The 25,758-nt window shown below is 21.0% G+C and overlaps 1 protein-coding gene across 1 annotated transcript in view; it reads left to right on the forward strand.

Annotated features, from left to right (window-relative positions):
• The first annotated feature begins 321 nt into the window (after positions 1–321).
• Positions 322–25,758, forward strand: part of LOC128955998 (two pore potassium channel protein sup-9-like) — a 51,174-nt gene continuing 25,737 nt past the window's right edge. Inside the window, exon 1 of the mRNA XM_054301679.1 lies at positions 322–702. Within this exon, the coding sequence (XP_054157654.1) occupies positions 420–702 (283 nt within the window). The 5' untranslated portion in view covers positions 322–419. The remainder of the gene's footprint in view (positions 703–25,758) is intronic.

The raw sequence follows: 25,758 nt of genomic DNA on the forward strand, positions 1-25,758 counted from the left end.
ATATATGTATGTATGTTATGTCTATATGCATGATGTGTGTGTGTGTTGAGTATCATATCGTTATCATTCAGTTGAGTTACAGGCGTTCAAAGAGATGGACTAAAATATTTCGCATTAGCGATGAGTTAGAGTGAGGAGTGAGAGAAATGAGAGACAAGTGATACCCACAACTCATAGACAACACAACACTTAAAAAACACATAATGATTGTGAAAAAGAAAAAAAGTTGAGATTTATATATATATTTATAGAAAAAATATTATGTGATAAGTGAAGTGATAATATACGTGAATCACTGCTAATATCATACCCACACAAAAAATATTTTTTATTAAGTTGTTTAGGCTTTAGTGTGCGTTTATAAAAGGGAGGGTTCATTACCATCGACAACAACAACAACAACACCACCAGCTTCTGCCATGAAAAGGCAGAACATCCGGACCCTCAGTCTAATAGTGTGCACATTCACCTATCTGTTGGTCGGCGCCGCTATATTTGACGCACTAGAGTCTGAACACGAAGATAAACAAAGAGTAGCATTGGATACGTTTGAAGAGATGCTCAAAAAAAAGTATAATATAAGTGACGAGGATTTTAAAATAATGACAACAGTTGTCATCAAAAGTGTGCCCCACAAAGCAGGGGTTCAGTGGAAATTTTCGGGAGCTTTCTATTTTGCTACTACTGTATTGACAACCATTGGTAAGTGTGAATTATAGATAATCCATAAAATAAATACATACATACACACCCACACCACCTCTGTCCCCTTAATCACACGTATATATATATACAGTATGTGTGCACATATCTATGAGTGCACGTGCTTTTTGTATATATATAATAGTAAATATTTGTAACACTTTTATGCAATAATAATTGTTCAATAATTTTGTTTTGAACTCAACAAAAAAGCTAATATCTTACGTATGTATGTGTTTGTTTGTGTGTGTGTGTCTGTGTGTGTGTGTGTGTGTGTGTGTGTGTGTGTGTGTGTATTTGTTTGTGTGTATTTGTTTGTTTGTTTATGTGTGTCTGTGTGTGTGTTACATACAGTACATTTACAAAAAATATATTACATTATACTTGTTAGAAAAATTATTATTTATTATTATAACACTTTTTTTTTGCTGTTATAGTAAATATGAAGTATGTTTTTTATATATTAATGTTTAGATCGTTATATGATTAGATCAATTTGTATAAATAGTCAGCAAAATATGTTTTCTGTGTCATATGAAATTAAATTAATCTTTTTATAATATATAAACTGTGTAATACATTAACTAGATATATATATACACTAAAACTGATTACTATATACAGAATATTCTGGTAAAAAAGCTTTAGACAAGTTTTATCATAAATTATTTGATATTTTTAGTATTTTTTAGCCGATAAACATATATAACACTCTAATCAATAGTTGTTTTAATGCTGTAATGTTTATATAATGCTCTCTAATTTGTAACTCTAGTTTTATTAATGCCATTCAATTGAATATTCATTTATATTTTTTGTCTGTATCTGTATTTTTGTGTAATAGACTATTATTATTATTAATAATAATATTATTATTATGTTAACACAATTTTGAGTACTAATTAAAATGATATACAATTATAATATTCAATAATTTTACAATAAATATAGTAGTTATAAGTGTTGGGCCATAAGTATCATTGAGTCAAGTAATTGCTGTTAACAACCAGTAAAGTTTGGTTTAAATATAATATATAGTATATAAATATTTCTTTTATATATTATTATTAGTTATTAAATATTAACTTTACTTTGATGTTAATAAAAATAAATGGTATTCCGGTATTAATATTAAATTAATTATATTTTAAATATATACAAATATTTTAACAAAACTATAATAATAATAATAAAAAACCAGTTGAGAATGCTTTAAAAGCATTTCCACACGAATTCCTTAACTTAAAAAGGAAAAAATTAAAAAAAAATAAAAAAAACAGTTGAGAATGCTTCAAAAGCATTCCCATACGATCTCCTTAACTTAAAAAAGAAAAAAAACCAAAAAAAAAATCAAAAAAAAAATCAAAAAAAATTTTTGCAGCGGAGCCTGGATTCGAACCTATGTCCTCGTGGGACAGACAGACGGACAGACGGACAGACTTTTAGAATGCATATACGTATTCCTTTCAGGAATTCGTGAAAATAAACAGATATTTAATAGTATTATATAATTAAAAACAATTGTAAAATCAAATAGCTTTATAAGTACCCGTAATAAGTAGCTAATACCATATATATACTGTAATTTACAGTAGAGTGAAATATATATATAAATTACTGAAATTTTATATACTTTACGCTTCATTATATAATATCTGTTGAAAATTGATAAAACATATCTCTTGTTTTTTATTATTGTTAAAAAAATTATTTATTATTATTATTATAAAGTATATAATAATTTTGATGAACAACAACAACAAAACACACACAACTCTTTGGAAACTAAATACTATTTTTGTCTTTTATATAGCAATAAAAAAAGACAAAATCAAATTTGAAACACAAAAACATAAAATTTGATATGAAATATAGAAAGTTATTATTGTATTACAGTATAATAACAAATAGTATTATTTCTATATATTTAATAGTTATCGAGTGTTGCAATGAACTACTTTAATACATACTAACAGTGTATATATAATCATAAAAAGTTGTTCAACTTTAACATTATATCATTAGGTGTGTGCCATCAATGAGATTACTTATATACATATATATATATATATATAATGTGTGTATGTGTGTGTGTGTATGTGTGTGTGTGTGTGTGTGTGTGTGTGTGTGTGTGTGTGTTTATGTATGTACTTATGTGGATGCTATTGATGAATTGGCAAAAAATATGTTTGTAATTAACACAGCAAACACATACAAACCATTATCAATGATAACAATAAACAAAAACTAATACTATAGTTATGCTTCAAATGATGATTAGGTTTTGAAGAACAACTTTCTCTCTCTCTCTCTCTCTCTCTCTCTCTCTCTCTCTCTCTCTCTCTCTTTCTCTCTCATTGTTTTTTATACTCTTTTATAATGTTTGGCTAAATATTATCCAACAAAACACAGCACAACCCAACCCTCAATAGGAATTTATTTCTAAAAGATTTAACACCAAATTTATTTGATGTCCAAAAATATTACGCTTTCAATGGCCAACAAAAAATAACATATGGATGAACACTCAATTCAATAGACAAAAAGCAAACCAACGATAAAAAAAATTACAATCAATTCATTTACAGCTATTATTTCTTTTTTGACAATAAATTTCTAAATAAAAACACCAAAAGTGATGATTAGAAGAAACAAACAAACAAAATATTGGTGGCACTCAATTATTGAATAAATATCTATATATTTATTTGTTTTGTTTGTTTCAAACACATATACACACAGTATTGTATATAACATATGTATACCATTATTATAGACACATTACAAATACAAATCTCATAAAAATAGCGGTTTTCATTTGATGAGTGCCCATCAAATATAATAATAATAATATAATGCTATGTACAGTAGTACCCCATATATTATTATTATTATTATTGTATGTATTAATAATATTAATAATATTATTTGGCCATTTCAATAAGCATCTCTTAAGTGATTGAGATTAATATTTATTGGACATCACATGTTTATCATATATTCAGTAAATACTGTACGTGTATATTATACAGTATATATATATATATATATATATATATGTATATAATTTATATATTATATAATATTATTTACCATATATTTGCACAAAATTTTAACTAACATTTTTAGGTATAAGCTAATGGTATATCCAATCGATTCTGTTTAGTCAATATATATATATATATATATATATATACAGTATATGATATGTATAAACCATACTATTTTTATACTCAGCGCTTAAAGCTATAATACTGGTCGTCGTTATAAACACCATCGCATTACTTAATAATTTGAATTACTCGTTGAGATAAAATATAAATGCAATTGATTTGGATATATATATAAATAAATTTATTTATTTATTTATATAAAATATATAAGGCCAGGAAATTGGAAGTTTTTTTTATACTTTTAACGTATAAATCTATAAAAATATGCGAAACCCTAAGGGAAAAACACTACAATTGGCTCATATATATAGTGTGTATATTATATTCAAGTGCTATCCACTTCTCTTTTAACAAATGGTTATTCAATATTTGCAATTGTTATGCATTTTTTTGCCATTAAATTTTGTTTTGATAAAATCATATTACAATTTGACGCACAATACAGCAATAAAAATGCAAATTATATACTAAATATAGTATATATTAATATATATATATATAATTTTTATATATATTAGTATATATTGTATATTTTAATTTATAAAAATTTCTATTATCTATTTAACTTAAAATAGAAAAACAATATTTAACAGCCATTTACCAGTTTATGATTGTTATTATATAAATTTATATTATATTTATACTGTAGTAACATATAATACTGTTGAAATGTGCATCGGATTAATTAGTTGTCAAACAGTGAAATATTTAATATATTAGATAACATCAACACAATATATATACTAATATATATATATATATATCTACGGATTGATTGAAACAGGAATAACAATAAATAGCTGTAATAATAAACAAATGACACGATATTAACAGTAAGTTTGCATTGCATTTGTTATGTATAGATGACTACTGCAGAGGCTTTGATAGGAGTAAATGAATTCAATGGAAAGTCATCGATGCATCACATCTTGCATTGAGATGTACTAAATAACAACTAGTTTCTGGTCTTTCAAATTGATTTATTAGTGAATGAAAGAGAGAGAGAGAGAGAGAGAGAGAGAGAGAGAGAGAGAGAGAGAGAGAGAGAGAGAGATAACCAGTAGAAATGTTGGACAGTTTGACAAACTAAGAGTGACTTAATAGAGGGAAAGAGATAGAAAGGGAGAGAGAGACAGAAAGAGAGACCCCGTGTCACCAACATATTCATTACACTATTGCCAGAGACTAATATGATATAATATTTAGTCTAATAATGACATCATTATAATACAATAGTAGTAGTTGTTATTATTATTATTATTATCAATGTTATAACTTATAGGATTAAAACTTAAATTCATTAAATTTGTTTTTCATATACATAGCGATGCATTTAATAAATTTAATGAATAATTGAAATAATGATTTTCTCTCTCTCTCTCTCTCTCTTTCTCTCTTTGAGATTGTTTCCTAAATGGATATTAAATATATTATAGATTTATATAAGTTACATTTATTGCAATTATATACTACATGGTCTACTGTATGATATAAATACATCCATTTAATAAAGTTCTATATTAAGCATAGTATATATTATGTATACTATGTATTATATATTATATAATTTAGTATATATTAAATAAATACAAAATAATAGAAATAAAAGCATCTCTCTCTCTCTCTCTCTCTCTCTCTCTCTCTCTGTATTTTATGTCCATTTCAAGCAAATTAACATTTATTTACTTTTGTTGCCACTTTATATGTTAACTTTTTTTATATAAATTATTTATTGTTAATATTTGTCTCATAGCATACATTCATGAGTACAGTATTATATATAAATTATATGTGGTATATATTTGATATGTGTATTATATAATATCTATTATATTATATACACGACATTTAAGCACATATTTACGTCTAAAGCCTATTTTTAATCTAATATAACATAAAACCTCTTTTTAGTAAAAACATCTTATATATAGCACAACACAAATAATCTAATATGTTTTAAAACCAGAAAATTTTATTATTATCATTATTAATATTAAATTTTTTATTAAATATAATAATAATATTATTATTATTATTACTATATGTATTTTTATTACAAAACTAAAAGTAATAAAATAGATATTAAAAATGTCTGTAAAAATTATATGATTATATATATAATAAATAAATAATAATTTAAAATTACTTTTATGTAGACATTAGTGTGCGTATTTTAAAATGATAATATAGACAAAACAACTTTTTAAAATATGCTAAAAATAATTATATATTTTTTTAAGTTATATATTTAGAAAATAATGTGTCATTTATATAACATCTATAATAATTTATTTGATTTTATTAAACTACTAAACATTTATTTATAATATTTTGAAATGAGTGTTAAATATTTAATAAAAATATTATTTTTCATTTCCCGGTACAAAATACTTTAATAAAAATTTTTATATTACTTTATATAATATAAGTTTAAAATATTAAAAGATATTAAGATAATAAAAATTAATAATATATATATATATATATATAATATTATTATTGCAAACTTCTATATCTCAATCCAATACAGTTTTGTTGAATACAAGTGCACTGTATTGCACTGTATTATCAAAACACTTACTCATAAGAAAACTTTTGTAAAACATATATAAAAATATAAGCAATTAGTTAGAAATGTCTGGACTCGATGTGTGTATTTGTTAAGCAAATCAATTATTTAGTGCTATATTTTGTTGTTTATTTGAACATAAGTTTTAATGTTCAGTCAACTACTACTGTACCACTAAACTGGATGATGACAGCAGTACTAAAAATATATTACTTTATAAATAGGTCTGAGTAGTTGTCACCAAATATATATATATATATATATATATATATATATATATATATATATATATATATATATATATGAGTATAAATGTATATCTATGCTCTGTTCACTCATAAAGTTAATGTTAGAAAGATTTGATGAACTAAATCTTTGATATAAAGCACATATACGTTGTACATACTGTTCCCTGAATCACATCCATGTGCTCCCTTTTCTCCCTCACTTGATAAGGTTTATATATCTTTATTCACTGTTTTAGTCGGCAATATATATAGCCATATAACACATACACACAGTTATCATTGAGTAGGCCAAACTCCCAGTGCTATATGTTTGCCCATTATTGGCACTAAAATGATTGATAATCTGTTTCATATATAGTATATCTTCTCTCTCTCTCTCTCTCTCTCTCTCTCTCTCTCTCTCTCTCTCTCTCTCACTTTCTCTTGTCTTATATAATCTTTTGCCTAACAAAAACCCCATTTATATGTTGTCACTGAACAGAAAAAAACATAAATAATATATTTTATATTTAATACATAATAATGTATTTATTTATTTTTTTACTGAAATATTTTGATCAAAAAAAACTGCCGACAATAAGATATCAGCGATTGACTACAAACTAACATAACTATTACTAACAAAAAAAAGAGATATAAATTATTTTGATGATATATATCAATATTGTATTGGTTGATGTGATGTCAAAATATATGTTTGACAAATAATTGGTGATCAATGGGCGGGTGAAAGATGATACGTTAGGCAAATGTTAGCCACCATAACAATAGTGTTTCAAATATATGATGAAAGTCTGGACAATATACCAGATATTTATATCATATAATATACTGTATATATGAGACCTTAATATTAAATTAGTCTATTTTTTGCTCCCAAAAAATGTGGATCTTTCTCTCTCTCTCTCTCTCTCTCTCTCTCTCTCTCTCTCTCTCTCTCTCTCTCTCTCTCTTTCTTTCTTTCTCTCTGTGTTTGCTATATTTAGTATACTATTTATCTGTAGTTTCTCTACGCTTATCTATGTTAATGAATCAAATTGGAAAATAGTTAAAGCAATTTAGGGCTGAGTTTTACTTATCACAAATAAATTGTTAGTTTAGTTATTATTATTTTTATTATCACTATTATTATTATTATTATATAACTACAGTATATATTGATGCAAATATTTTTTTGCAGTAAAGCTCAATAGCTGTACAGTACAGTAATAACAGAAAAGACATGAAAAAGCTAACTGTGCTTTTGCTTCTGCTGTCCAACTAATGAATTGTCCTTTTTTTGTTGTGTAGTTATCCTCTCGTTTAGTCTCTAAGGATTTGAAAACTAATATATAGATATATATATATATATATATAATACTAATTTATAGTTCAATATAATAGGCTGCAATTGATGCCTAAAATAATTAATTTAAACTTTTATACGACTATCTACTGTAGTATTATAGCAACAATTTTCAACTGTTCAATTTTTTATAATAAACTTTATTTTTTATATTTATTGATCTATCTTTTTCTCTCTCTCTCTCTATAGATTTTTTCTCTATGAAAATAAAATTGGATAGAAATAATTTATTATAAAATTTAATCTTTATATATAAATTTTTTTGAATGGTTTTTTAAAATATTGTAAATGAAAAATAAAAAGTTTTAAGATTTTTGTAATAAGAAATGTTTTCAAATTTTGTGTTTTAAGATATTTATTTGATATTTTTTTATTTAAAAAACTAATATTAATATTAAAATAACTTATGTGTTTGTTATTATTTTTTATATGCAAAATTAAAATATTATTTTTGATTAGTGATAATTTTTAATGAAATTAATAATAATAATTAGTATTTAACTTAAAGTTATTTTATAAATCAAAGCAATATATATATATATATAAATTAATAAAAATATAAGATAATTGTCAAAAAATATAAATTATATTAAAACACAAATATTATATGAAATATTTGATGCATGTTGTAAACAATTTTTTTTAATTTAAATTAAACATTAATAAAATTATGTTTTAAAAATATTTTTATGAAATTTATTGCATAATAGCTTAACTGTTTTATATTATAAATTATATGCTGCAATATTCATACTAAATAAAATATATAGTAAATAAAAACTCATTTTTTAATGTTATCTAAATCATATGACACGTATTTTATATATTTATATTTATTTTTTGTTTGTTTGTTTAATTTTCATACACTATATTCTTATCTAAATATGTTTAAAAAATTATATTTACTTTTATAATTACAAATTTATTAACTAAAGTTTAAAGAAATTGATTTTTTTACTTAATACGAATATTAAAGTAATATATTAATAAAGTAAATATTTTTAATATAGTATTTGAATTTCTCGCAAGATATTTAATATTGAAAAATATCATAAAGAATTGGAAATTAATTTTAAAATTTAACAAAATTTCTCTTTCTTTCTCTCTCTCTCTCTCTCTCTCTGGTATATAATTTGCATATTTTTCAGTTGAATTGATTATTCAGACATATATTTCTCTTTTTACGCTTTTTTATTTAATTTATAATTTAGCAAAACTTATTGATTTATTTTCTCTCTTTCTTTCTCTATGTCTTGAGTCAAGACTCTTAACATACAAAATACAGGGCAGAGATTGTGAACTTTTTTACTCTCTCTCTCTCTCTCTCTCTTTCATTGAAAAAAATTCCTTTATAAAAAACAACACCAAAAATATAAATGTTTGATTGAAATGTTGAAGTAATCGTATGAATGGAGGTTTCTTTATTGGTGTCTCTCAATAGCAATGATTTTCAAATCATATTATATATACTCTTTATTTTTTGTGTATTACTTACTGTCAGTTCTGTAGAGGAAAAAACCGACTGTTCAATGAATTGCAGCTGAAATTTGTCTCTTAATATCCAATACATAAAAATCCATTTATATAGTATATAAACTGTATATACAGTACATATATCAATATATCACAGAGCAAGTGAGTGAGTGAGTAACTGCCTCCTCACTACTCAAATGCCACAAAGTTTTTTTTTGTATTTACTTAATACTATTGATGTAAAAAGTCTATGATATCTAAAGTAAATGTTAAGTCATAATCATTGGGAAAAAGGCATCCAAAACTTAGTTACCGTTACCGCACACATAATATACACACACTTCCCACACTTTCCATAAGGTTTCTCAGCATTTTTACTCTCAATTTCAGTAATATTATGCTCATCACTAACACACACACACACACACACACACACAACACTCCTCCACTCTCTTTTGAAAAGCATTTTACGATATGTTTTCGTCGACTAGTAGTAATGATCTACTTTCCAAACATATTTACATTTAAATAAATTCACAATAAAATAAATTTTTTAGGCAATTTTATAGCATTATATATAAGTTTATACACTATTTGAAATCATTTTTTTTATATACTCAATCATATCTAACTATATAATATACTGTAGATATGTATTTGAAAAGTAATTTTGTGCTAAATATCTAAACTTGTGATAAAGTCTTTTATATATACTGTATATATATACCTGTATATATAAAAATTATATAAAATATTTATTCTCTCTCTCTCTTTCTACCAGTATATATATATATATAAGTATCAAATATTTATATAAGTATCATATTATACATTAAATAAAAGGAAATGATACTTTAATTTACTATTTACTTAATTTTAAAGATATTTATAGTTGTTTTTTGTCTATATGTATAAGACAAGTGTAAATCTAATTTATTTAGTTTTAATTAAGTAAATTAAATAAATTATTTTATGTTTTGTTTTTTATTTTATTCATTCATTTAAAACAAAAAAAAAACAAATTGTAATTATCTAAAAATAATTTATTTTCATTATGATTTTAGTAAGCAGTTTATACTGTAAATTATATACAGTATATACTAAATTTGTTTATAATAAATTATATTTGGGTTATTATATTAATCTAAATACAGTGTACAGTACTGTATATATATATATATAATATATCTACAAAAATGTTTAACACAATAAACTTATAATAATTAAGAAATTTATTAGTTAAGACAGGAGGACAGCTCATCCATGCAGACAACACACACATACAATTGAAAAGAGATAATGTCTTAGTATAGCATACAATGTCTTAGAGGAGAAAACACATTTGGATAGGTCTGTGCTCTAGTGTACCAATAATGCCATTACAGTAGTAACTGATCACTATTTTTACAGTGACTAACAGTTTTTTACAATTTTTTTCTTTGATAATATTTTTATGCCATTAATGGAGTCAAACACACATATTGTACTACAGATACTAGTGGTGTACAGGGCTTTAAAAAATACAGGTTTTGGTTGTGTTAGTAATGTTTAGATAGACATAAGAGTCTTATGACACACACATACTGTAAAACTGTGTGCTATAAAAGCAATTAAACTTGAAATCCTTGCCTCAGAAATGGTTGGATCAATATCTCTCTCTCTCTCTCTCTCTCTCTTTGGTTGTCTACACATCCATCTCCTTATGTAATGCTTTTTCCATTAGAATTAGTGCCACTTATGATATCAGTGACTGACTGACTGACTAACAGACTGACTACTACTACTACTGCTTGCCTTTAAGTCAAGCACTGGTAGGTCTCAAACAAAATTGTGATCAATTTTTAAGAACAAATTTTTTTAGTTTTGATAAAATTCTTTATATATTTTTCAAAAAGCTGCTTAAAATCCTAAAATAAATGTTTATCCCTATATATCAATATACTGTATAGTTTATTATAGATACTGTATACTTAAAAGTTATAAAATAAATATATAAATATTTAGCACATAAATTATATTATAATTGCATTACGGTATACATTATAGAAATTGTATTTAACAAAACATAAACAAACGTTTAGACATATCAAACATTTGCCAAATTAAACCAATTGTTTTTTCTGTTGCTGTTGTCTAAGCTATATTGCAAGCTATTTGTGTAAAAATTTTAATCTTAAAAATATATTTTAATAATGTCAAAAATTTTTATTGATTGTGTGTTTAAAAATAGAAAGTCTAAGCCCTGTATTATTGCCGTATTAAAGGTCCATCATATGGTGTTAGATATATATATAATATTTTTGACTTAAAATTGTTTATGAGTTAGCAAACAGATTATATATATATATATATAATATATATTTTTTATATGAAAAATGTTGCATTAATTTTGCATAAAATTGCATTTATTTTAAATCATACTCATTTTTTTAAAAACATTATATAGTGAAATTGCAAGATTTACAATTATTGATATACAATATAAAAATGTATCTATATTTGTAAAATTATAAATTATATTCAAATTTAAATCATATGTAAAAAATTGTATAAAAAATGTAAAATGCAATAGTTATAAAATTTTGCACACAGTGTAAGTGTATACAGTATATTACTGTACACTTTAGATATAATAATTAAATTATATAAAACTAAAAATTAATTAATTAATTTTTAGTTGTTTTATTAAACATAATTGCATAATATATATATATATATATATATATATATATATATATATATATATACAGTGTGTATATATATAGTATTTTTACTAGTATGAAGAGTCAGCAAAATTGTATTTTTATATATTTATAATATTATTTTGAAGTTATATTTTGTGTATATAATCGTGTTTTTTATTTTTGCTTAAAAATCAATAAAGAAAACAAAAAGTTTTTTATTATTATTTCAATACAATAACAAACAAGTTTATAGCATATAACATATAACACAACAAACAAGCAGATAGTGAATCAAAATAATGGACAGAAAAAAATGCATGACTTTTATGACTAAACAATTTATGCTAAAAAACAACAAAAACACAACAACGACGATATAGAAATAGTATTCAATAGAAATAAACTTTTTTAAGTCTCTAAACAAACGTAAAGAGACTTAAATAAAAGTCTATCTTTTAAAATAATATATGATATATATTCTGGATATATATACCTATATAGTATATATACTGTATATAATATTGTTTAAGAATATTCCCTATATATATAGACACACAAAAATTGTCACAAATCATATGCCAAATAATTGTGTTTATGTACAGTATGTATAATATGTATGTATTTATTTTTGTTTCATTTAAAATTGGTCTCACGTGTATTTCTATGAGTGACAAAATTTGGTATACATTTTGACAGACAACCCCCTAAACCTGTTTTAAAAGCTGCACATATATATTGTTCAAAACACAAAACAAACAGAAAATGATAACTATTTTGTTTTATATATTATGTTAGACAAAGATTTTTAGTTTATACTTATATACACATATAGTATATAACGTGTGTCTGTATAAAATTACAGATCTTATATATATATATATAATACATTTGTTATATGTTATACATACATAATATATATATATATATATATATATATATATATATATATAAATTTATATTTGCAGTACAATTGCATGCGATGTGCAAATTGAAAAGTATTAGTATATATGGAAAATACTTGAATGTATTGCTCGTTTACACACAAGAAACCACACCATAAAAAATTGTGGAAAACTATGTGAACAATACTGGTATATATATATATATATATATATGTGTGTGTGTGTGTGTGTGTGTGTGTGTGTGTGAAACCATAAATAGAGTGTCATTATTCATGCATTCAAAATGAAATTCAATTCAATTTGTTATATAAATAATTTTTCATTGATTTCATTGAAAGCCAGCTTATTGTGGGAAATAAGAGTGAAATCATTACAAAAGAAAAAATAGAGAGAAAAAAGTGTTTCGTGTGATAAAAACCAAACGCTATTCACATTATATACATATATATTATATTTATTATATACACAGTATACCAATACTCCTTATTGAGACAATTGATAAATACTAAACTATTAGCTATTTATAAGTGAAAGAAAAAAAGATCATTTGTTGCTCAGGTGTGCTAACATTGTATATACAGTATATTATTATAATATTTAATTATGTATTATTTTATTTACAAAAATTGTTTTATCTTTAATAAAAATTAATAGTTTTTTAATTTAATAAAAAAATAACAAAAATATATAAACAGCATATCAGCACTCAATAAATAATAATATTCATAATATACAGTTTGAAAACAAAATTTAAAATTAAAATATCTTTATATTTTTTAAAGATATAAATTAATACATTATTATTAGAATTAATTTTTAATAATTGTTTCAATTATAACTAAAGTGTATTTTATTATTATTATTATTATTATTAATATTAAATTTTTTGTCAAACATTTATTTTCCTGTTAAAGTTAGTAATATTTTTATGTTTAATCCATTGCTTACATTACATACAATTGTTTTATATTTTTTTGTTTGGTTGTCTTGAAGGCAAATATTTGACTTTTATTATATTAGTTTAACTTTTTTCCTTAACTTCAATATATTAATTAATTTTGAAAGAAAATGTTTTTATCAAATATTTTTCTGGGCTCTTAATTTAGAAATAAAAAGAAAGTATATTTATATACTCTATGCTATATAATGAACGATACATGTATTTCATAATCATTTCAAATATTATATTATATAACAAGAAAATTATTTAAATATACTGTATTTCTCTTAATTAAAATACTTTAAATACTGCATATATAGTGTGTATATATATAACTTATATATAATTTATATTTTAACTTTAAATGAAAGGAAAATGTCATTGAGTTTTTGAAGTGTTTTTATCCAAACAAATGTGTTTGAGTTTAGTTTAATGTTAGAGCCATTGAATGTTATAAATCATTTAAAATAATGATTTTATTTTTAGTCATTTTTAAATAAATTTTTATATAAATATTCTGTTAGCAATATACTGTATATTATTTATATATATATATAACTTTAAATCGGATTAAATAAGAGAATATTTATATTTCATGCAAACTCATAACATAAATGTATCTTACATTTTGATTTAAACATTTACTACATATGAATAATAATTTTGTTGCACTAGAGATTAAAAAATATAGAGAAAATTTTTTTTTAATTTTTCTAATAAATTATCTATTAAATTTTAATAAAAATTGACATCATAAAAATATATCCGGTATAATATTGCACCTATATATGTATAATATATATATATAAATTTATACTGTATATACTGTACAATATAATAATAAACAATATAAATTGCATTTATGCAATGTAATCAATATTTTAAAAATTAATTCAAAAAATTGCAGCAAATAATGTCATATATTAATAATTAATATGTTAAATAAAAAAAGTATAAAGAACTAAATAAAAATGTTATTTCTATTAATAAATTGAGTTAAAAATAACTCAATCATATAAATGTATATATGATTATATATATATATACGCACAGTATGTGTGACACAAATATTATTTTGTACACAATATTTGTGTTTATATATAGAATATATAATACAGAATATTCTGTGAACTTTCAAATTCATATGAATAGCGAACAAAATGTTGAATAGCAATGAAATAACTATTGCTTTTAATATATATATATAACACAATGGGAGGAATGCATTACATTTAAAGTGACCCTAAAAATGAGTTCATTCATACAATTATTTGCTAAATTTAGAAACAGTGCTATATTTGTGACACTATTTATTAAACAGTAGTTTTGTGTAATGTTTATATAGTTTATTATATGTGAAAAATATTATATTTCCGAAGCAATAATTCTAGAGAGAGTGAGAGAGAAAAAACATTAAATATATGAATCACTTTAACATTAATATCTAGAGAATATTATTATTATAATTCATAATTTATATATACATTTCAAAAATGAAAAGTTTATATTATATGATATACAATATATATAACATACTGTATATATATATATATATTATGTGCTATTTTTAGATAACATTTTATTAACGTTAATGCACTAATTTGTTTAAGTAAAAATAAATATATTAATATAATAATTATTATATTAAAAAAGTAGACAAATAGTAGTACAAATAATTTACATTTATAATCTTAAATATGTCAAACAATGTCAAACATATAAGAGAATAATAAACATTTATACTCTTAACATAATTTAAATAACAATTGCAGATTTTTATTATAATGTATTTTATATTAATTTATATTAATCAATAGATAAATAAGCAATATTAAACTATACTACAATATATAACACTGATCATCATATTATAATTTATAATAATATTACAGTATTATAGTAAAATAATAAATTATTGATAATAAACCATTAAAATATCATATAAATTGCATTGTAGAATATATATAATGCATTATTAAAATTATTTAATGTTAAATTTTTTAGTTAAAAATATATATAATTATTATTGTAGACACACATACACACACATAACAAAATCTAATTAATTTAAACATATTATTTAATCTGTTTAAATATTAATGTCATAGTTAATAGGTTTAATAACTTTTTAATATAAAAAATAATAATTTTTTTGTATATATTAATAACTTTATCCTTTTTAATAATTGCAAAAATTTATACTTCATATATATATAGAGTATAATGCAATTTATGTATACATTTTTAAAAGGATGTAGTTTTGAATAAATAATACAACAAAATAGAGAGAGAGAGAGAGAGAGAGAGAGAGAGAGATTAGTGTCAGATATATATAATATTTATGGTATATATCAATATAAATATATATATATATATATTGAAAAGCTATGGCTATTAGATATAATACTAAAGAGATGTATCAGTGAAAAGACATATCATGTGTGCCACACCTTTATATGGCTCTCTCTCTCTCTCTCTCTCTCTCTCTCTCTCTCTGAGTTGCGGTAATACACAGTATATTGAGATAATAAATTCAATACAAACTCCACCGTTATATTTATGTCTATATAGTGTATGGGTTTTGTGCCGTAAATGTCCACAAAAAACAAAAAAAAAGAAAAAATAATAATAAGGGATAACTTATTAATAAAATACTAGTAAAGATAGCGTATGACATTATATATAATATTTATATATATATATATATATATATATATATACACCCAATTGCAAAACTATTTATACCAATACAGAGCTAAATATGTCAACGAAAAATATTTGGCAAATTTAAATTTTATTTTGATTAATATATTACATAAATTATTTTTTTAGCAAAATATTTAATTATTTATAAAATCTAATTTTTGTAAAATCTAGTAATTTAGGAATGAAAAAACAAAGTTGTTAAACAAAATATAATTTACTTATAATAATGACATTATAATAATAAATATTTTTTAAGTTATTAAATAAATAAATATCATTATTATCGAGTCGTGTTAATTTTATGATATAATAGCTATTTTTATTTGTTTGATAAGAAATTTTATTAAAGATATTTAAATAAATATTTATATACAGTACATTGTTACAATGTAGTGTGCTTTTAATTTTTTATTATTAATAAAAAATATTAATAAAGCTAAATTAATTAAAATTAATTTTTACAAATAATTATTTTCAAAATAAAATATTTTAATAGATATTTTATAATTGAATATGATTAGTTTGTTTTGTATACAACTGTATAGTTTATTTATGCGATTTTGATGTTAACATTTTATTATATACTTTTACTTTTATGTATATTTATATACTGTAAATATATATTAAATTATATATAATATATGGTATCAACTTTGCAATCAATAAATTTAATGTTTAACACAATTCTCTTATTGGATTTTATTTGCGATTTTAATTACATGATTAAAATTTTTTGCACTAAAAATAGTAACGACAAAACTTTTTTTTTGACTAATAATATCCGTTTCTTATATATATTATATATATTTTTATGTTTGTGTTTCATTAGTCTAGTTTTTTTCAAGAGTTTGTTTACAGATAGTGAAGTCAATTATAAACAACAAGAATCTCTCTCTCTCTCTCTCTCTCTCTCTCTCTCTCTCTCTCTTTCTCTCTCTCTTTCTCTCCCTTTCACTAGTTATTTGATTTTAAAGATTTAAATTAAATTCAACAGATATTTTTACGTTTCATTTAATCCCATTTTATTTAAACCTTAAGAATTTAATATATTTTAGTTTCCTTTTATTTTATTTTTAAAAAATAAACAATTTTTTCGTGATAGTAAATTTACTTTTTTCTATTTTTTTTATCTAACAATGTCTATATAATACAATATACCGATATTTATATATAATACATGTATAATAGCATTACAGTAGTAAATACTGGAAAAAGTGAAAGTGAAAAATGTAAAATTTTTGTAACAAACAAACAAATGTTTGAATATTATTGAAAGTGTGCTAACAATTGTTGTTTTTCTATTTTTTAAAAAAGAAATTTAAAGCTAACTGAAAGTATTTTTAAATTACAAAAAATCAAATTGACTTAAAAAAAACTTTAACTAAAATAGTTTTTATATATTAGTGTAATTATCATATAATTTAATGGGTAATTATAAACTTAAATTGTTTTTTTCAAAATAATTTTTAACATTGGTATATATATATATATGCATTAGCATCAATTATGTTGAATATGTTTTATGTCATTGTAAATAGCATCTCATATCATATATGTATAACTATATACAGTATATATTGTGTGTTTAATATTTTTTTACTTAAAATATAATGTTGTAATAAAAATATCATTTTAATTATATAATTTTGTTTTTATTTTTATGAATATTCATTAAAATGAAAAATAGATTTTGGGGCAATTGTGACAAACAATTTGTAAATGAGTTTATATATATATATATATTGATATAATAAATATTACTTAAAAATTTGACATAATCTATTTTGAATGATACTAATAGCATCATAGAAATTTAATGATAATAAAAAAATCATTTTTATTGTTTAAAAAATAATCTGAACATCAATTGATAATATATTAAATAATATACTATACGTTATGTCAAGAGATGTTTTATTTTCTAAGTCACATCAAATCAATATATTTATATATTCAATGAATACAGTATATATATAAATATACATAAAAATACATTATAAACTTTTTTTTTTGACAAACAGCCGTTTTATAGGAAAAAATCTTTTATATTTAGGACTAATTATGCGTTTAATAATTTATGGCATATATTTAGTCATAACATTTTGTTAGATGTGTATAAATTTATATACAGTATATTCACATAGTATATATAAAATTTAAATTTTGTTATATTTTAGAGAAGCAACAAAATAAAGTACAAAAACTTGCAAACAATTTGCAATTTAAAAAAATACGGCATATATTTTTTTGAAAGTAAAAATAGGTATTATGCTTTTTAAAATAAACTAAACAACATTTTTTTATAGTATATTACTACATACAGTACGGTAGGGTATACTGTATTTACAATAAAACATATTAAATTTGCAAAATACATACTAAATAATAATGGCTTAGAGTTTTCTGTTTGTAAAAATCAAGCTAAAATATTTTTGAGTTGATATAATATATTGCTGTATATAACATTTTTTTGTATTAATTAAAATTTAATTATTTTCACATATTTTAAACAAAAATCTCATGATATATATAGTGATATATATGATATATATACAAACTGTTTTATAATTAATTATTTAATCGATAGATACTTAAAACAATGACTCCTTTTACTGTATTATATATAATATATGATTTGATGAATGCAGTAATATATATATAATATGAATAAAATAATTTTTATATAATTTATATACTATTATATATATCAAAAGTGAAGTTGATTTTTATTGGCCAAAATAACTGGTAGTCGTATAGTATATACGGTATAAACTCGAGAAACTATGAGGTCTTGTAAATATCGATTTTGTTGTACTTTTTTGTGTTGTGTCTCTATTTTCAAGCATTTATAAGCTTTAGGGTTGAGGGCAAACATATTATCGACTTATATATATATATATTGCTTTTAGCTGGACATCTACTCTCTAAAAATATACAGTAGAAAAAATCTCAAGACTTATATAACAATTGTAAGTGTTTTCTCTCTTTCTCTTTCTTTCTTTCTCTCTCTCATCTTTGCTGGCCATCCATCCAATGTTGGCTCTCCTTTCAAAAAACAACACATGAAACATAACAACAATACAGATAGATAGACACACACACACACACACAGAGAGAGAGAGAGAGAGAGAGAGCACCGCAAACAAGAATATTGTGACAGTTTTTGTTTTCATATAATATCTATTTTTTGTGTACAATATTTGCAAAGCTGTTGAGAATCGGACAAAAAACATGGCATATATTAGGCTATTGTAAGACAGACCAAAAAAATTGTAAAACAATAATAATAACAACACAAGAATTGAAAAATTACAATATTTTTTATCTCAAATATATACAGTATATAATATATCACAAACATATATCAATGGTTACATAATTAAAGTGCTTCAAATGCATAATAATTCAAAAGTGTATATATGTATGTATGTATGTATGTATGTATGTATGTATGTATGTATGTATGTATGTATGTATGTATGTATGAATGTATGTATGTATGTATGTACACACTTTACAATATTGAATCAATAAGACAGATAAAATATGATACAATTGTAGTGAACAACAACATACAGTAGATATATACTGTATATTATATTATATGTACAGTAAAGTACAGTATATGTCACAATATTTTAAAAACATTTTTCAAAACAAATTGTTATTTGTCTACAAAATGCAGAGTTTAGACCGAAATAAATATTGTATATATAATACAAAATGTTTTCACGATTTCTTTACTTTTTTCGGTTTGTCGTCTATTTATAGCCAAAGTTTTTTACTCATCAATTCAAATGCTCACACACTTAACATTGATCTCTCTCTCTCTCTCTCTCTCTCTCTCTCTCTCTCTCTCTCTCTCTCTCTTATATCATATCTCCTATTTCTTTAAACAACATTTGCCACAATTCTTATAAATGTATATATATTTATACAAGTATTGATGTATTTGTCTCATCATATGATTTTACATTTGTTTTATCGACCAGAAAAAAGGAAATAAATAAAACTATAAGCAAATAAATGTAGTTTACATTTATATTTATATATATACTGTATATCGTATGAACTCAACATATATTGGGTCATAGAATCATCAAATTTTGTGTTTTTTAACTGTATATACATTTTAAAAAATATTTACTTGATTTATATAAAATTAAGCTTTATTTCATTAAAAAATAGTTGTCATTTAAATACTAATTAATACTTTAGAGTTTTCTCATAAAAGTCTCGACTTAATTAAGGAAACTAAATGTTAGCATTTAGTTATTTTTTATCAAATAAAAACTGCTTACTATTATAGTATTTTGATAATAATTTATTTTTTATATACTATTGTACTGTATAATTAGATTAATAAATAATGGAAATAAAATGTTAAAATTGTTTTTAATACCTGACATTTTGTAATTTTAATCCAATTATTATATTTTTTATATATTATCCTTAAATAACAATGAAAATAAGATAACGTTATTTTTATTAATTAATTATTTTAATTTAATTAAATTATTAACTTAACCTATTATCTATAAACGTATTTAAATGATACTAACCTTTTTTGTATAGAACATTAATTAAGTAATAAATTTAATTTATTTAAATTTTGCTTAAATATTAATTAAAATAAATTTTTAAAGTAATTATAATAATTAAAAAATTTTTTTAATTATATACTCACATATACTCTATTCATAAATATTTTATTATTTATTTTTTGAAAATTTATTTAAAGTTGATATACAATAATATCGCAAAATAAAATCATTATATTTATTATGCTATTATTTTTGTCGACAATAATATTATATATATATATATTACCAAAATTTTGAAAGTAAAAATAGACTTATATTTATATTATGATTAAAATATTAAATGTAATAAAATCTATACTCAAAGTTATGGTGTGAAACTTATGGTATGTTTTTTAATGCTATATATAAGATAATAAATATCTATCCATATTTGTGACTCAATTTTCATATATTATGAATGCATTTCAGTGTATTTTGAGACATAAATAAATAAAATTTATGATTCAACACATGTTGTTGACCCAAAACATTTGATTAAATTTCAGTTTAAACTTATATTATTAATGCATTAAATCAAAGAATTGTAGTGTTTTTTATATCAAAGAGAGACTTATAAACTAATAATTTAATAATATATTATACAATACAATGAAATTATATTATTTATACATCAATATATTTATTATTAGACTTTGGTATATTATATTGATATTTTATAAAATTATTATAAATACAATTTCTATATACAATATATTAATATTGATAGTATTGTTTATACTTAAAAACAATTTAATTATTGTTAATAATATGTTTAAAAATATTTTACTTATCATTATTATTAGTATACAGACCATTATTATTTAAATTATTGTTTTTTACCAGTATATACTTATTATTATTTAAATTATAATTGATGAAATATATATAATAAATATTGTATAGTTATACTTTTAAATAATAATAATGTTATCGATTCTATTGACAGATTAATGGTGGTTAAAAAATATATATATCAAATGTTAATTTTTATATTATTAAATATTTATATTACATAAATGCCACTCAACATAAAATAATATATTAAATATTATATATATATATAAATATATATGTGTATAGTATGTTTGTTGATATTATTTATAAGCTTATCATTTCCGTAAAATATGGGAAGTTTGGGATAAAAATGTTGTTAATATTATCATAAATATAATATAAAAAAATCTCTTTCTTTTTATATGTCCATTAAAGACATTTATAAATAGTGTATATATAAAAGATAAATTATATCATAAAAATAAAGTCATGTTTTTGTGTGTGTGATATGTAAGCCCTTTTCATGTGTAAGTGTGTGGGAGGGGTTCAAGAAATTTAAATATTTATTTATTTATTTTTTGGTAATTTTTATGTAAAAATATTTGTTTTACATAATTAATAATTGATGTTTACATTTATTATTCAAAAAATTATTTTTAAAAATCTTAATATTTATTTAACTAAGAAAACATACATTTGATATTTAAATCAATGTCAAATCAATGTTTACATTATTAAACAATAATCTGATAATAATATTATTATTACAGTAAATTCATTACAAATTTATATGATTATAATTTAAGTAATAACTATTTTTATTTTAAAAATATTTTTTTGATGATAATATCATAGCTCATGATAATAATAATAATATTATAGTACTGTTTTCATTGATAACTAAATAAAAATGACATCAACCGTAACACAGGTATTAAGCGGACAGATATATAACGTCACGGAGTGTTTACCTCTTTATATAACAACAATTTGTTATATAAAATAAATGTTTTTAAAACCGATTTGATTTTAGACATAATTGATTTTTGAAAGAGATTTATATTTTATAATATGATTTTGTTGATACAATAGTATAAAAATAACGACTTTTTAAGAATAATACATTAATTTAACTAATTTATAATTAATGACAATAGTTTAAACATTTTTGTTGAAAATAAAATTTAATAAATTTAATTTTTTATACATTATTATTATTAAAATATAATTTTAAATGTCAAAGAATATTCTTTCCAAAAAAATAATAAAATAAAAATCTCTTATATATTAATTACAATCATCTTAAGGCCATGTACTGTATTATTTATAAATTAAAATAATGTATTATATATATGTATATATATATATATATATAATTTCAGTTCAATTATGATAATAAATAATAAGTAAAAAAAATAAAAATAATATTTTTAATATTTAATATCAGCATAAAAGTCAAACATTGTTGGATTCAACTAATAATATCTAATACAGAATATAATACAGAATAATATACTATATGTATATATCTATGGAAACACAAAGATTTAGGTTTTAGAGACTTGACTCTCAATTAGCAATACTTGAAAAACATAAAATCTATTAATAAATGCCTCAAAATTATGCACAAAATACTAATTTTAATTTATTTTTACTTTATTTTAATATCGACTTAAACAACACATAATATACATACATACTATTATTTTGTTTGAAATGTCATGTATTTAAACACAATGCACACACACACACACTATGCTATAATAAATTATTGTTGTTTTTATTGTTATATGTATACTATTATTAATATTATTTTATTATTATCAACATTGTATTCACTATTAATGTGTTTGAATATAATTAATAAATTTCTCTCATTTAAAAAAAATGGTAAACATCTTTTAAGGCTCGCATACATAATATACTGTATATATTATATAATATATACCATAAATTATATACAGTATTTATACGCATTATTATTATTATACTATTTAATCATTTTTAATTAATTTTATTTTTTTATATACCATAAATTGATTTACGTAAAGCAAACACAATTGGTTCCCACAACAACAATATAAAATTATTAGTAGTCGAAAAAGTGGATTTTTTTGTTTGAAAAAAATAAAATAAAATTTTATACATAAAACCAAACAAAAAGTTTTTTATTTTGTTTTTATTTTATATATAAAAATATTGTAATTTGTTAATTATTTAGTATAAATTATTTTTATTGAACAAAAAGTAAAGTTAGTTATAATAAATCATTCTAATATTTATTATTGTAAATTTAAATCAATAATATAGTAATTAAATTATTAATTCCTAATTAATAAATAAGTTAAACAATATGTTATTTTCAGTTATAATACTGTAATATCTGTCAAATAAGAGTTTTAATAATCAATTTTTAAATTATAGAATTTTTTTTAAATAAACAAAATACTAAAAATAAACATAAAATACTAAATATAAACGAAATTGTTATTTTAGTAATTTATTTATAATTTACAAAATATACTGTAACGTCATTAACAAAAAAAAAGTAAAATAACATTCAAACAAATTAACAGATTAAATCATAAGTGTTATATTTTTTTCTACCAATAATACTGTAGTTATTTATAACTTAATATAAATATTGAATGTATAATTAGATAGATATTTACTGTATATACTATTGATGTTTTACTTGATCTCTTTTAATTGAAATTGTAAATGTATTTGGTCTGTACTGTATCGTAGTTACAATTTTTTAAATATATAATAATATAGTTAAAGTTATTGCAAATTTAATGCAAATAATATTTTGTAGTTTAGAAATATTATATTTACTATAAAATTAACTTATATATAGTTATAATTTATATGTATCAATTAAAAAAATATATTTGTTATAGTAAGTTAAATAATTTATATAACTGTATAAGGTATATACTTTTTAAAATAATATTAAATAATATGTATACATTTATTGTATTATAATTAATAATCATCAACAACAAAAATTAATATACTAGACTTTATTTTGAGAATGTTTCATAATTTAATTAATAAACAATTTTATTTCAATATCCATTATCAAAATCATTAGCAACAACAATAATAACAAAATAACAGTTTAACTTATTTGACTTATAAATTATAATTATTATTTAATTAATAAATATTAATATTCATAATAAGAAAATATACATAAAATTTGTTTTTTATGTAATTTATTTAATGTTTTCTACTAATTATTTCAAAAAATATATATATGTTTATAACTGACTATCAACTACCATTATATACATTATACAAATAATTTCATATGAAAAAAATATATTATTAATATAAAGTACCGGTAAATATACTATGTATATATAAATTTTACTATAATATACGGTGTATATATTATAAATAATAATTTTATATAAATAATTGAGTAATTTTTCAATGATTAGCGCACACACAATGATCACGTTGAAGCAGTTAAATAATAAACACGAAAATCGTTTTATATAATCATTAATTATAATGAAATCTATAAATTATTTGTTATAACCATTATTATAATGACTGTCTCTATTATCACCTGTAGTAGTAGTGGTAGTAGTAGTAGTAGTTAACACCAAAAAAAAGAGTTACAAACATTTGAAGTACATGTAAACTCA

The sequence above is a fragment of the Oppia nitens genome, unplaced genomic scaffold (assembly GCF_028296485.1).
Source record: "Oppia nitens isolate AA-2021 unplaced genomic scaffold, nextdenovo-longstitch-racon4-pilon3 scaffold2_pilon_pilon_pilon, whole genome shotgun sequence".
NCBI classification, from domain to species: domain Eukaryota; kingdom Metazoa; phylum Arthropoda; class Arachnida; order Sarcoptiformes; family Oppiidae; genus Oppia; species Oppia nitens.